Here is a 13,059-nt window from a genome sequence, read left to right on the forward strand (position 1 = left end):
CTTCCAGAAGGTTCCCTGGTGCAGCTGATACGCAGGAGCGTACCTGCACCATTTTGTTCTCCTCTCTCTTGTAGATATGGCAGCTATTTTGTCTTAGGCCACACCTACCCGTGGCAGCCATCTTGGGACTGGCGCCCACGGCCTTTCTCAAACTTCCACAATGCCCCCCCCCAAGTTGGTGGCCCCCAGATGCAGCATTATACAGAGCCCAACTTATGTCTTCAAGAGTGAGATCTGAACCATACCTAACTCAAGAGTCAACCCCATTGACGTCAACAACATTTCCTCCCAGAAAAGAGAGTATAGGCTTCTTCTGTCAGTCAGTCAGGGCACCTATAGCAGCCCAGACATCAAACTCCCTTCCCAAAAAATGTATTCCAACTGCCAACTTTGTTATCTTTTAAGCAGCACATTTTATCTTTGTGATTTTTAATGGCAGTGTGGCATAGCGGTTGCAGTGTCAGACGATGACCTGGGGGGAGACCAGGGTTCAAGTCCTCACGCAGCCAAGAAGACCACTGGGGTGACCTTGGGCCAGGCACCATCTTCCAGCCTCGCCTACCTCACAGGGTTGTTGAGGAGAAATGGAGAGAACCCCCCCCCTGAGCTCCTTGGAGGAAATGCAAATAAATAAATAATCCAATTTGATTATTATTATTATTATTATTATTATTATTATTATTATTAAGGTAGAAAGGCCATAGAGCACCTGATTTGTATGCAGAATGTCCTGGGTTCAATCAACAAACAGTATCTCCCAGTAAGGCTGAGAATATACCCTGCCTGAAACCCCAGCAGAGCTGCTGCCAGTCAATGCCAACACAATTGAGCTAGAATGGCCAATGGTATAACTATGTTATTAAGAGCTGTAGCCAACTAGTTTCCGCTCATAGACCCATTGAGATTAATGGACCCAATTTAGCTATGCCTATGCAGGTGGCGCTGTGGGTTAAACAATAGAGTCTAGGGCTTGCTGATCAGAAGGTCGGCGGTTCAAATCCCTGCAACGGGGTGAGCTCCTGTTGCTCGGTCCCAGCTCCTGCCCACCTAGCAGTTCGAAAGCACATCAAAGTGCAAGTAGATAAATAGGGACCGCTCGGGCGGGAAGGTAAACGGCGTTTCTGTGCGCTGCTCTGGTTCGCCAGAAGCAGCTTTGTCATGCTGGCCACATGACCCAGAAGCTGTCTGCGGACAAACGCCGGCTCTCTCAGCCTATAGAGCGAGATGAGCGCCGCAACCCCAGAGTCGGACACGACTGGACCTGATGGTCAGGGGCCCCTTTACCTTTTTATGCATCCCAATGGGTCCGTTCTGAGTAAAACTAGCACTGGTTACAACCCTAGGCTCCTCTGCTACACGAACTGCGCCATTTGTGTGATTAGGAACACAGGGAGCTGAATTAAACCCCTGGCACATCAAACTCAGCATTGTTTACACCAGGGGTCAGTAAACTTTATCAGCAGGGGTCCACTGTTCCTCAGACCTTGTGGGGGGCCGGACTATTTTGGGGGGGGGATGAATGAATGCCCGCCAAATAACCCACAGATGCATTTTAAATAAAAGGACACATTCTACACATGTAAAAACACACTGATTCCCTGACCGTCCGCAGGCCGGATTGAGAAGGCGATTGGGCCGGATCCGGCCCCCGGGGCTTATTTTGCCTACCCATGGTTTACACTGACCAGCAGCAGCTCTCCCACCTGAAGATGCTGAGGATCAAACCCACGACCTTTGAGCCACAGTTCTCCCATCCTGTTTCATACCCAGAACATACATGCGAGTCAAGTACTTTATTGATGTTCTTTAAAACTTTCCCTTAAAAAATAAAAATCCGATGATAACTTTTAAAATGCAGACATGCAACTTCAGAGGAAAGGTTTCTTAAGCAGGGACCACAACCAGCATCCAAGATCGGTAGGGACACCAAGAGAACTCCAGGTGAGGTGGGTTCAAGCTGCTCAGCAACCCTTTCTTTCTCTTCGGGGTGTTTTCTTCTACGGGAAGTTCGGACCCACGATGACGGTGCTGTTGGACAGCTTGCCGTAGTCCACGCCGTGCTCGAAATGGATGTGGCGGACTCCGCTGGGGTAGTTGCGGAAGATGTACAAAGTCTGGAAATTTGGGGTGGGGAGGAAGAAGGAGTTTTCACCAGAGCCCAGCAACAGGCGGGTGCAGCTGTATTGAAGTAGCACCGGGTGTCGGAATTCTGCGCCTCCTTCACAACTTTGCACCCGGGACAACTAACCCTATTGCCCTCACACACACCCTCAAGCTACACCACTACTGCATTACAGTGCTGGATTTACGTATAAGCTAAGCAAGCTATAGCTTAGGACCCCACTCTCTTGGGGCCCCCCAAAAAATTAAAGGTGGGAAAAACAACAACTGGATGTACATTTCCAAAATATAAGACAAAAAACCAAATAAAATAAATCCTGTATACAGCAACAGTGTTTTGTGTTGTGTAGGTTCCTATGATGTAAGTAATGGGCCCCGACTGCTAGCCTGCTCCCTTAAATATCACTGGTTTGCTCATTTCTATATATAGGGTGCCTACATTCTGCATGGACTGGTTACATGGCAACATGTGCAAATGGCTTTAGATACCTATTAAAGGTAAAGGTAAAGGGACCCCTGACCATTAGGTCCAGTCGTGACCGACTGGGGTTGCGTGCTCATCTCGCATTATTGGCCGAGGGAGCCGGCGTATAGCTTCCAGGTTGTGGCCAGCATGACAAAGACGCTTCTGGCAAACCAGAGCAGCACATGGAAATGCTGTTTACCTTCCCGCTGTAGCAGTTCCTATTTATCTACTTGCATTTTGACGTGCTTTCGAACTGCTAGGTTGGCAGGAGCTGGGACCAAGCAATGGGAGCTCACCCCGTCACAGGGATTCGAACCGCCGACCTTCTGATCAGCAAGCCCTAGGCTCAGTGGTTTAACCACAGCGCCACCTGGGTCCCTATTAGGTCTATCAATTACCATGTACTTCCCCTGCCTTAAATCCCGGATTTACCTTTTTCCAGTTCCTCGTGCCATCCTTTTTTACCTCCCCATTCGAGATATAGCAGGTATAGAGGGCTTTAAAATCTGCAGCCAACAGCTTCACGGTAAATCTGTAGTTGTAACGGGGATTCGGGTAGAGGACATCGGACCTGTTGGGGAGAAGGGCACAAGACAAAATCAAGCCAAGTGTAAGAAGTATCACGGCTGCCCAGTCATTGGCAGAGTGAAGACAATATCGTAATTGCTGCTTTGTAGTGTGCAGATGAAGCCCAAAGACTGAAGCAAAACCAGCTGTTTTAGAGGCACTTGTGGCACCTTCGAAACAAAAGTGGGGCATCTCCAAAGCAGGCAGCTCATCGCACACTGCACTGCGGGGTGGGGTGGGGGTTAGACTGGATGACCCTTAGGGGCCCAAATCTACAATTCTATGATGTTTCAGGCCTGCTTCAAGTGGGCATTTACACAAGTGGGGGGGGGTTGTTTTCTGTCTGGCCATGTAAAACCAGCCATTTAAAAACACTTGGATTTCTATCTTGATTTTAAGAACCACATCAATTTGTTTCTGACGTTTGGTTTGAATCGTTATTTCCTAATGAATATGTTCTTTTGCAAACCACCCACACTTTCTCCCAACCCATATTTTGAACCTTTTGTGTATCGGTTAATTCCCACCTACCGCGAGTCAGAGATCTTTTTTTTCATTTTTCAGCCTTGCCAAAAATCTAACCTTACCCACGGAACTGAACTATGGAAGATAAACAAAGCAAAAATCTCCCTCTGGATTTTCCACACACCTGATAAGAGAGCAAGATCCAGTTTTCGGAAAAAGCTCTCAGACCCAGGGGTGGGTGGGAATTAACCTGTATGCCAGTGTTTTCCAAACTTTGGTCTGCAGCTGTTTTGGGACTATAACTCCCACCATCCCTAGCTAGCAGGGCAAGTGGTTAGGGAAGATGGGAACTGTAGTCCTAAAACGGCTGGAGACTCAAGTTTGAGAAACACTGCAGTGCGCAAAATGATTAAAATGCAAAAGCGTGAATGAACCCATAGGGGTTTCCTGATGAGTAAGTGGGCAGAAAGTTTTGCTAAATAACCCTTAGATGTTTAGGATGAATGATCGAATACACCTAAAAAGTGTATGCCCCCCCCCCGAGCTATTGAAGACCTACCAAACCCACCCATCTGGTTCACTGCAAAAACAGGACTAGATGGGGGTTTGATCCTGCAAGCTCTTCTGAGGCCAGTTCCAGCACTCACCAATCCTGCACCATGATATGGGGTGTCACGTAGTCCATCAACTCATCCGTGTAGCCGTGATCCTTCAAGGTGATGCGTTGAATTTTTGTGTCGGGCCTGAGATGCGAGGAAGGAAATCAAAGCCATTTCAAGTACAGTGGTACCTTGGTTCTCAAACGCCCCAAACCCGGAAGTAAGTGTTCCAGTTTTCAAACATTTTTCGGAAGCCGAACATCCAATGCGGCTGTCGGCTATTGTTTCCGGGGTGCCTGCACCAATCAGAAGCTGCGCCTTGGTTGTTGAACATTTCGGGAGTCTAATGGACTTCCGGAATGGATTAAGTTTGGCGCTTTTGTTTTTGCTATTTATTTTGCGTTTATGTTTTTGAGGCTTTTTCAGTTAATTTGTTTTTGTGACTCTGTGGAACCCAGTTCAGCTACTCGTTGATTGACTGTGTGACAAGTTGCAGGGAACCAGGCAGAGGGCCTTCTCGGTGGTGGCACCTGCCCTGTGGAACACCCTCCCATCAGATGTCAAAGAAAAAAACAGCTACCAGATTTTTAAAAGACATCTGAAGGCAGCCCTGTTTAGGGAGGCTTTTAATGTTTAATAGGTCATTTTATTTCATTTTTCTGTTGTAAGCCGCCCAGAGTGGCTGGGGTATAAATAATAATAATAATATATTATTATTATTATTATTATTATTATTATTATTATTATTATTATTACTGCAGAAATGGATAAAAGCCCCCCATCCAAACAATGACTATAATCAGTGCAGGCAGGTAAGAAAAAAAATAATTTTAATTTTTATCATCTACAATAGTGTTTTATTTATTTTATAGTACAGTACATTGATTGATGCTTTCATTTTATGGATCAAAGGTCTTGTTAGATAGTAAAATTCATGTTAAATTGCTGTTTTAGGGCTTGTTTTTAAAAAGTATGGAACAGATTAATCCGCTTTGCACTACTTTCTATGGGAAAGTATGCCTTGGTTTTGGAACGGACTTACAGAACGGATTAAGTTTGAGAACCAAGGTACCACCGTACCGCCATCACCAGTCCAGCTTGTTAACCTTTTGTGCCCTTGGAGACTGGCAACTGGCCGACCCCGTGAGTCAAATCCAGCCCTCAGAAGGCAGCCTGCACTGCAGGAGAGGAGGACGACGAGAAAACTAGATACCTTAAGGCTTCCTGTGGTCCTTCTTCTGCCACCTATGGACATCTTTAATTTTACTCTCTGCTTCTACCGAAATAGCCCTTGAAGGGAGAAAAGGAGACTGGATCTTCCTGCCTTACACTGAGTCAGACTACTGACTGGAAGCATCTATCTAGTCTCTTCTAGAGCTACCTGGAGATGCTGGGAATCAAATTCAGGACTTTCTGCATGCAAAGCAGGTGTTTTCCATCTAACCTGCATTATTTTCTCTAAGGTTCCAGTCCTCATGAAGGAAGGGCTATCTCTTGAGTCAGACTATTGGTCCGTCTAGTTTTATATTGTCCACTCTCTGACTCTGGCCGCAGCTCTCAAGGGATTCCTAGGAGAGTCTTTTCCCTGCCCTACCTAGAGATGCCAGGGGTGGAGGTTGGCCCTTCTGCATTCAATGCAGGTCCTCCACTACCACGTGACCAATCTTCTAAATCCATAGCCACATTTGAGGATTTACTGAACCGTCTAACATGGTCCTCACCCATTGAAGGCAAAGAAACATGTCTTGATATTGTCACAGGGGTATTCGTTTGCTAACAGCTCCTCCACAACCCAGCAGTGCTCCTGATGCTTGTCGATTTCCCAGTAGAGAAATTCCTCTGCGGGAGAAGGAAGAAAGGAGGGCGTAAGAACTTTAAAAAATCCTTGCTAGATCAGGACAATGGCCCATCGAGTCCAGTCTCCTGTTGCGTGCCAAGGCACCCGAGCCACAAAGTTCCCAGGAGAACAATAAAACACACTGACGCAGAGTATTTTGGTTTATGGGTTCAAAATAGGCCACAGCTATATTGGTTACTGACGTGAGCTGTTTGGCTTAGGCACTGGGGTGAAGCCAGGCTACCGTATTCTTCGCTCCATAGGACGCACCTGACCATAGGACGCACCTAGTTTTTTAGAGGAGGAAAACAGGAAAAAAATTTTTTTGCTTTCTTGAATTGTCCTAGGCATAGCAGCCAACTCCTAGAGGCCTAGGTGTCTTTGTCCCCGCCCCCATTAAATATCTGAGGAAGCTTCTTTTCCAAAGGGGGAAAGCTCCATATATTTTTTAGGATCAGCTCAAAGTTGTGCATCTTTTTTTGCAAATGGGAAAAGCCCCGTTTTTGGGGGGGGGGGGTCAGCTCAGAGTTGTGCATCTTTTTTTGCAAAGGGGGAAAGCTCCATTTTTTAGGATCAGCTCAAAGTTGCTGAGTTTCCTTGCAAAAGGGGGGGAAATCCTATTTTTATGGGGTTCAACTCACAGTTCTGCAGCTTCTCAAGGAAAGGGACCCATTTCGACAGTTTCCAGAAGATAGATAATCTAATCAGCCAGTCACATGTCTCCCTCTGCAGACAACAATTGAGCCCTAGGCAAGGGGCCGGGAAGGGAGCTAGCTCTCTTATCTCCCTCCCTGATCTCTTGCAGCCAGCTGCTGAGCGGGTTCCTTTCAACAGGCTCATTCCCTCTTGTTAGCCTTTAGCTCTTTCTTAAAAAAAAAAGAAAGAAAGCAGGATCTGCCTTTAGCCCCTGGGCAATTCAGCTCCAGGGACCACGCATTCGCTCCATAAGATGCACAGACATTTCCTCTTACTTTTTAGGAGGAAAAAAGTGGGTCTTATGGAATGAAAAATACGGTACAGTATATCCTGACTCCTGCCCATCTGCAGGGAGACCACAGAAGGGTAAACGACTGATATGGGGTGCCCTATAACTTACGTCAGATAGTGGCACAACCCCGAGGGGTCCCTGTAGGGGCTGTGACACAGCCCTAGCCCACACCCAGGCTTCGGACAGTATTCACGCCCCGAATCCCTTTAACAGGATACCCTTCCTGAGGAGGGGCAGGTGAAGGTAACAACATCCCCTTCAACCAAACAGAGGCTTACCCGATGCCTAACCTCACAAAAGTTGTGGCGATTGCTACGAGACAGGCGAAAAACAAATGGCCAGTGCCAATTTGCCAAGTTTTTTGGGGGGGGAATCCTACCTGGCCCCAACAACACGGCGACCGACAATTACCATAGCAAGGTCATATCAGAGGAAAGCATGAAAAGAGGGTGGGTGGGTACAGTGGCGTAGAAAGGTCAGGTGGTACCTGGTGTGGAATTTTTTTGTCACCCCCTCACATTGAAATTCCCCCTTCCTCCCTCCACCCCCCAGTCAAAGAAAACCGCCCCCTGCCCTTCTCCAGGAGACCAGGAGACCAGGGAGGAAATGGTACACCACTTGCCTACAACTCCCAAGCCTCCCCTGAGCTGTAAAAAGGAAGGGGGAAGGGGGAAGGGGGGAAGGGGAAAGGCCGTCGGCAAAGCAGCACAGCTCCCCGCCTTCCCCCAATGGCTTGGAGTAAGCTTGGGAGTTGTGGGCAGGCAGTGCGCCAAATGTCACCCCCCCAAAAGTGTGTGGGTGTGCGTGCGGCCACGCTCGAAGCTGTGCTGCTGCTCACAAGGCAAAGCAGGGTCCCCCCCCCCCAAGGGCAGGGAGAGCCTGGCCAATCGCTGGGAAGGGGACATGTCGTGATGAAACTCAGCCCTGCTCGGTTCCACAGGCAGCGCCAAGTTGCATTTTGTCACCCCCTCATTGATGGCACCCAGGGTAGTCCGCCCCCACCGCACCCCCCCTTCCTCCACAAGTGGGTGAGTACGGTGACCCAAAGAAGAGGCAAGGAAGAAGGTGCCAGCCGGCCGCGCTGCCGTTAAGTTGCCCGCGGCCACACCCACCCTGCCAGCGGATTGGCTGGGGCTGTCCCCAGCACAGATGACATGGCCAGCTGTGGCGTTGTGCGGGGCGGGCATGGGGGCGACATATTTCCACCCCTACACTGGAAAAAATTTGAGGCTCGTCTGACTGGATGCAATGCCGCCCGCTGGGTAAAAGGTGAGTGGATTTCTCACAGTGGCTAACCAGGTGTCCCTAAGCAGGACCCGTGCTTTCCAACTGTGGGATGGAACACTGGGGCAGACAAGTCACAACATTTCCTAGAGTGTCCACTAAGAAGAACTCACCTGGAGGGACACCTGACTAAGTTCAGTTCCTGTTCCTCCAGATATGCAGATGAGATGGATTAGCTGGCAGACAAAAGCCCCTAGCCAGCAGCCATTCTCTCTCTTAGCCATTTCTTCTTCAATGGGAACACATCTCCAGAGAATCTACAGTTAGGATGGTTCTCCCTCTCGGCCTGCTGCCAAGAGAGAGACCAGATGGAGCCTTACTTTACTAAGTAGTCTCCACATGTACATATTTGTAACTTTTCTACATAAGCCTGCCTTTCTGAGATTATGCTGTTAACTCAGGATGAACCTGTAAGTAAACTCTGTCTCATTTTATGAACACTGTGTTGTGTATTTCTTTTAAGAGGGACAAAGGGGATTTGTCAGGAAGTATAATATTGTTGTATAGGTTCTAACGAACCTAACGCTCACGTTTTGCTGCACACAAAAGGGGAATGTCACTCTGCTGATATTGGAAGCTTGATAACACAAGCTTGGTTAGGATCTATCTAATAATATATCCTAATCCACATCCCTAACATTCCCACACCAACAACTGGTCTACAGAAGCCTTGTTGCCTCTGGCTATGGAAGCAGAGCATGGCTGTCACGGCTAGCAGCCAGGGGTAGCCCTCTGCCACCAAACAGAGACACACCTTCACCGCAAGGATTCCGGACGATGTTCTTCTTCAGCTGGCAGAGATGGTAGAAGACCTTCCAGTCCGGGAAAGGGCTGGTGAGCATCTCAAGGGGGTAGCCGGCCCGTATGCACTTGTGTTTCCACTGAGCGTTCAAGGAATCCACCAGGTCTCTCCACCAGCAGCACACCCAACGGAAGCAGCGGAGCAGGTGCCACGAGGGGAAGAGGTCAAAGACACCCAGCAGGATCTCCAGAGGCAGGTCGTTGATGGACACCATCTTCCGTAAGAGAGGTCTTGGCCGAGAGAGGTTTTAGAGAGGCAAAATAAATGGAAAGGCAGGAGTCCCGGGCTACTCAGACCCACACCCCCTAGGAATCAATAGGGCTCACTCCTTCAGAGCGATCTGAAGTTTACAGCGTGTTATTCCATGAAGGAGAACTACTTGAAAATGATTTACAGGTGGTATTTAACTCCAAGGAGACTGGCTAAGATGGGTAAGACTGAATCAGGTAAGTGCTGGAGATGCAATGAGGCCGAGGGTACTTCCTTTCATATGTGGTGGACTTGAAAAGGGGTAAAAGTATATTGGGAAATAATCCATAATGAATTGGAAAAAAAATGTTTAAGAGCACCTTTCCAAAAAAAAACCCTTTTTGTAGGCGATGATTCAGATGGAAATTCCCAGGTGTTAAAAAAGGTTATTTATGTATGCCACTACAGCGGCCCGTGTTTTGTTAGCCCCAAAATGGAAAAAGAGTGAATGGCAACTTAAGCACAGCTTAAGCATCTAACTTATAGAATAAGAGAACAAGAAGAACATTCATTTAGAGAATACGTGGGGGGGAATTCTGTACATTTGAAAACGTGGGCCGCATTAAGATAAATTCAGCAGTGTGAATACGTTTTGATGGAAGTAATAATGGAATACTGAATGGTTTAGTTTATGTAAAATATGCAGGGATTTATGCTATGCAAAATGAACCATGGAAAGAGAAGAAGGGAAGTCGTTGATATTTTAAGGTTGTTTAAATGATTATTCTAAATTGCAAAGCAGAAAATTTAATATTAAAAAATTTACACACACACACACGAGTGCATTTTTCTTTAAAAAAAATGTCTAGGGATACTCTCATTTTCCTACTCATATTGAAATAAAGGTAAAGGACCCCTGTCAGTTAAGTCCGGTCGTGACTGACTCTGGGGTTGCGGCGCTCATCTCATTTTACTGGCCGATGGAGCCGGCGTACAGCTTCCAGGTCATGTGGCCAGCATGACTAAGCCGATTCTGGTGAACCAGAGCAGCGCACGGAAACTCCGTTTACCTTCCCGCTGTAGTGGTACCTATTTATCTACTTGCACTTTGACGTGCTTTCAGACTGCTAGACTGGCAGGAGCTGGGACTGAGCAACGGGAGCTCACCCCATCACGGGGATTCAAACCACCGACCTTCCGATTGGCAAGCCCTAGGCTCGGTGGTTTTTAGACCACAGCGCCACCCGCGTCCCATATTGAAATACTGCCCCTCAATGAGGCCAAACTTAGAGATTCACAAAATGTTTAGGGGTATGCGTACCCCTGCGTACCCCCCCAAAAAAGCACTGTGTGGGGGTGGGGCTTGTGGGAGGGTGTAGGAAATTTGCAGTGGTGGTAGGAAAATTGCAACACTGTTGTGGGTTTCAGGGGTCAGTCTGCATCAGTGATGGACTACATTTTGGGGTCTTGGAAACTTTCACTGTCATGAAGCCCTCTTCGCAACCAGCAATGAGTTCTGGGTAACTGCTGTTAATCCTCCTCGGTGGGGATGTTCCACAACAAATCACCACATTAATAATAATAATAATAATAATAACTACTACTACTACTACTACTACTACTACCATATCTCAAGTTTTGATTAAAATTGCTGTACTGGATCATCTCCTGTTACACGAAGCACATTTTGCAAAATATTCTCTTTTCTGGTTTTTCTAGCAACATATTCACGTACAGTTTCATCCTATGAGAGCTTCCTTGCAATTCCGTTTTTCTGGATACGGCATGCACAACTTAACTGTGATACTGTCACAACCTCTGGGCTACTGACTCTTAAACCTTTGGGATTCTTGAAATATATACAAGAACAAAAATCAATCCATTTGAGTCCCTTCCAGTTCTTGGAATCTTGTGCCCAGTGAAGGTTAGAATCTAAGAAATATAGAGGATTCTATCATTGAGCTAGTCGGGGGTGGGGGATCCCAGAAAATAATAATGTTAGCTAGCCTTTTAAATCAGCATCTCAAATGAATGAATTAGGCTGCAAAAGACTAAACTCACTTGGGCTGATACAAGCCCAAACTAGATGCAGGGTTGTTGTTTTTTAAGTGCAAAGAAGGAGCCCCAGCTGGCGATCACCTGATTAATTAGGAGCCCATCAAGGTGGGGGTGATTTTTTAACCCTTCCTTCTCCAGCTTTGGTGCTAACAAAAACAGCCTTCAAGCTGCTGCTTGGTTTTAGGCTCAGATGGGTATTATCAGAGCTGGTCTAACATTATAATTAATAGGGCTACAGGACCGGAAGCCAGCAAAACCTCTTTTTCAGATCTTTGTCAAAAAAGCAGCAACTTTGGCTCCTCCTCTAATTGAAATCTTCCCACTCCAGCTGGTCATAACCAGGATCCTGGTAAGGGCCCAAGTTTGCTTTCTTCCTCCTCCATCCCAACCCTGTTTCCTTTCACGCTGTGTGTATTATTATTATTTTATTTTTTAGTCTTGTTAAGCATAAGGACAGTGTCTTCACATATGTAAGCTACATTCACAAGCCCCCCACCCCATTTTAATTTTTGCTGGTGAGCAGGGTAAAAACGGTTCAGATAACAAACACACACAAAAAGGGAATATAAACAGTATGAAAACAAGCTTCTCTGTACGGGAACAAATTAATGACCGCTACTGCAGGGACTATTGCAGCTGTTTTAAAGTCTGGAGTTTACTCATTTAGTGCTCTGGAGGGAAATAGGAACTAAAAACACATACCCCTTTAAATATATTCCACTACAGCTTAGACTCCCCAGCCTGTTTTGCACACTAGACCTTCATTTTATTCCTAGAGGGAACGAAAGTTTTAATGCAAAAGTCTTTTGCTAAGAATGCCTTGCATCCAATATTAGTCCTACTCAGAGCAGAGTATGTGGCAGAAAAGATGGGATATCAGGGCAGTAAATAAAACAAGAAGCCCTAAAAAATTCATCCATGTTGATGGCAAATACAGAATACAGAAGCTCCAAGAGGTTGCCCTAAATGCCACCAGCCTTTTTGCCTAGCCCAGAGATAGGTAAGAATTGGCTGCATCAAGCGAAGGAGGAAGTGAAGAGTCACTCTTTCCATGCTCAGAGAAACTGTTGCTGCCTTGAGGTCCAAGCTAGCCAGTAGTGTAAGCCCCGAGGACACCTCCCAGCCTCCTCGCTCCCTTACCTCGGTTAAGAAAAGGAACGACAGCGTCCCAGGCTCTCTGGGAAGACAAAGGGAAGGCAGTTTCCTTCTCCGCCCCGCTCAGCATGCAGCAGCAGCAGAGGGCGGGCAAGATAACCTAGCGAGGTGTCAGAGGCCAGGTGGTGCCTCCTTCCTAGGCGGGGCGGAGAAGGGGAACCCCAGTTCATTTGCATTCAGTGACGCGTATGCAACGTCACGCCCCTTCCAAAAGCACTTTTTTTTCCAGGCCAGTGGCAAATCAATGACAGAGAATGTTCAATCGGGAGAGGGATGTTCGATGGATTGGATTTTTCTGCGCAGTTTACCACGAGTTTTTAATGACATTTGTTTTTATTTAACAAAATGTACCTACCACTTGATTGTGAGAAAGCCTCTAAGCAGTTTGCAAGAAGCCCGACTGGTTATACATATATATAAGCTGAAAACATTTAAAATCAACAGCAAAACTGATTTCAGAACTTTATGCTCTTTCTTCTTATCTTCTCTAGACCCTACCAGAGAAGAATGGCAGGTGAAGTAGATGGA

The 13,059-nt window shown here is 46.9% G+C and overlaps 1 protein-coding gene across 1 annotated transcript; it reads right to left on the bottom strand.

Moving 5' to 3' along the window:
- Nucleotides 1-1,997: 1,997 nt before the first annotated feature.
- On the bottom strand, nucleotides 1,998-9,343 carry LOC118086836 (F-box only protein 6-like). Its single transcript, XM_035118832.1, has 5 exons — nucleotides 9,082-9,343; nucleotides 5,940-6,057; nucleotides 4,267-4,362; nucleotides 3,020-3,158; nucleotides 1,998-2,114 (listed from the first exon to the last, which is right to left on the bottom strand). The coding sequence occupies exons 1-5, from the start codon at nucleotides 9,341-9,343 to the stop codon at nucleotides 1,998-2,000; spliced, it is 732 nt and encodes a 243-aa protein (XP_034974723.1).
- Between the last annotated feature and the right edge of the window lie 3,716 nt (nucleotides 9,344-13,059).

This window comes from Zootoca vivipara, chromosome 6 (genome assembly GCF_963506605.1).
Source record: "Zootoca vivipara chromosome 6, rZooViv1.1, whole genome shotgun sequence".
Lineage (NCBI taxonomy): Eukaryota > Metazoa > Chordata > Lepidosauria > Squamata > Lacertidae > Zootoca > Zootoca vivipara.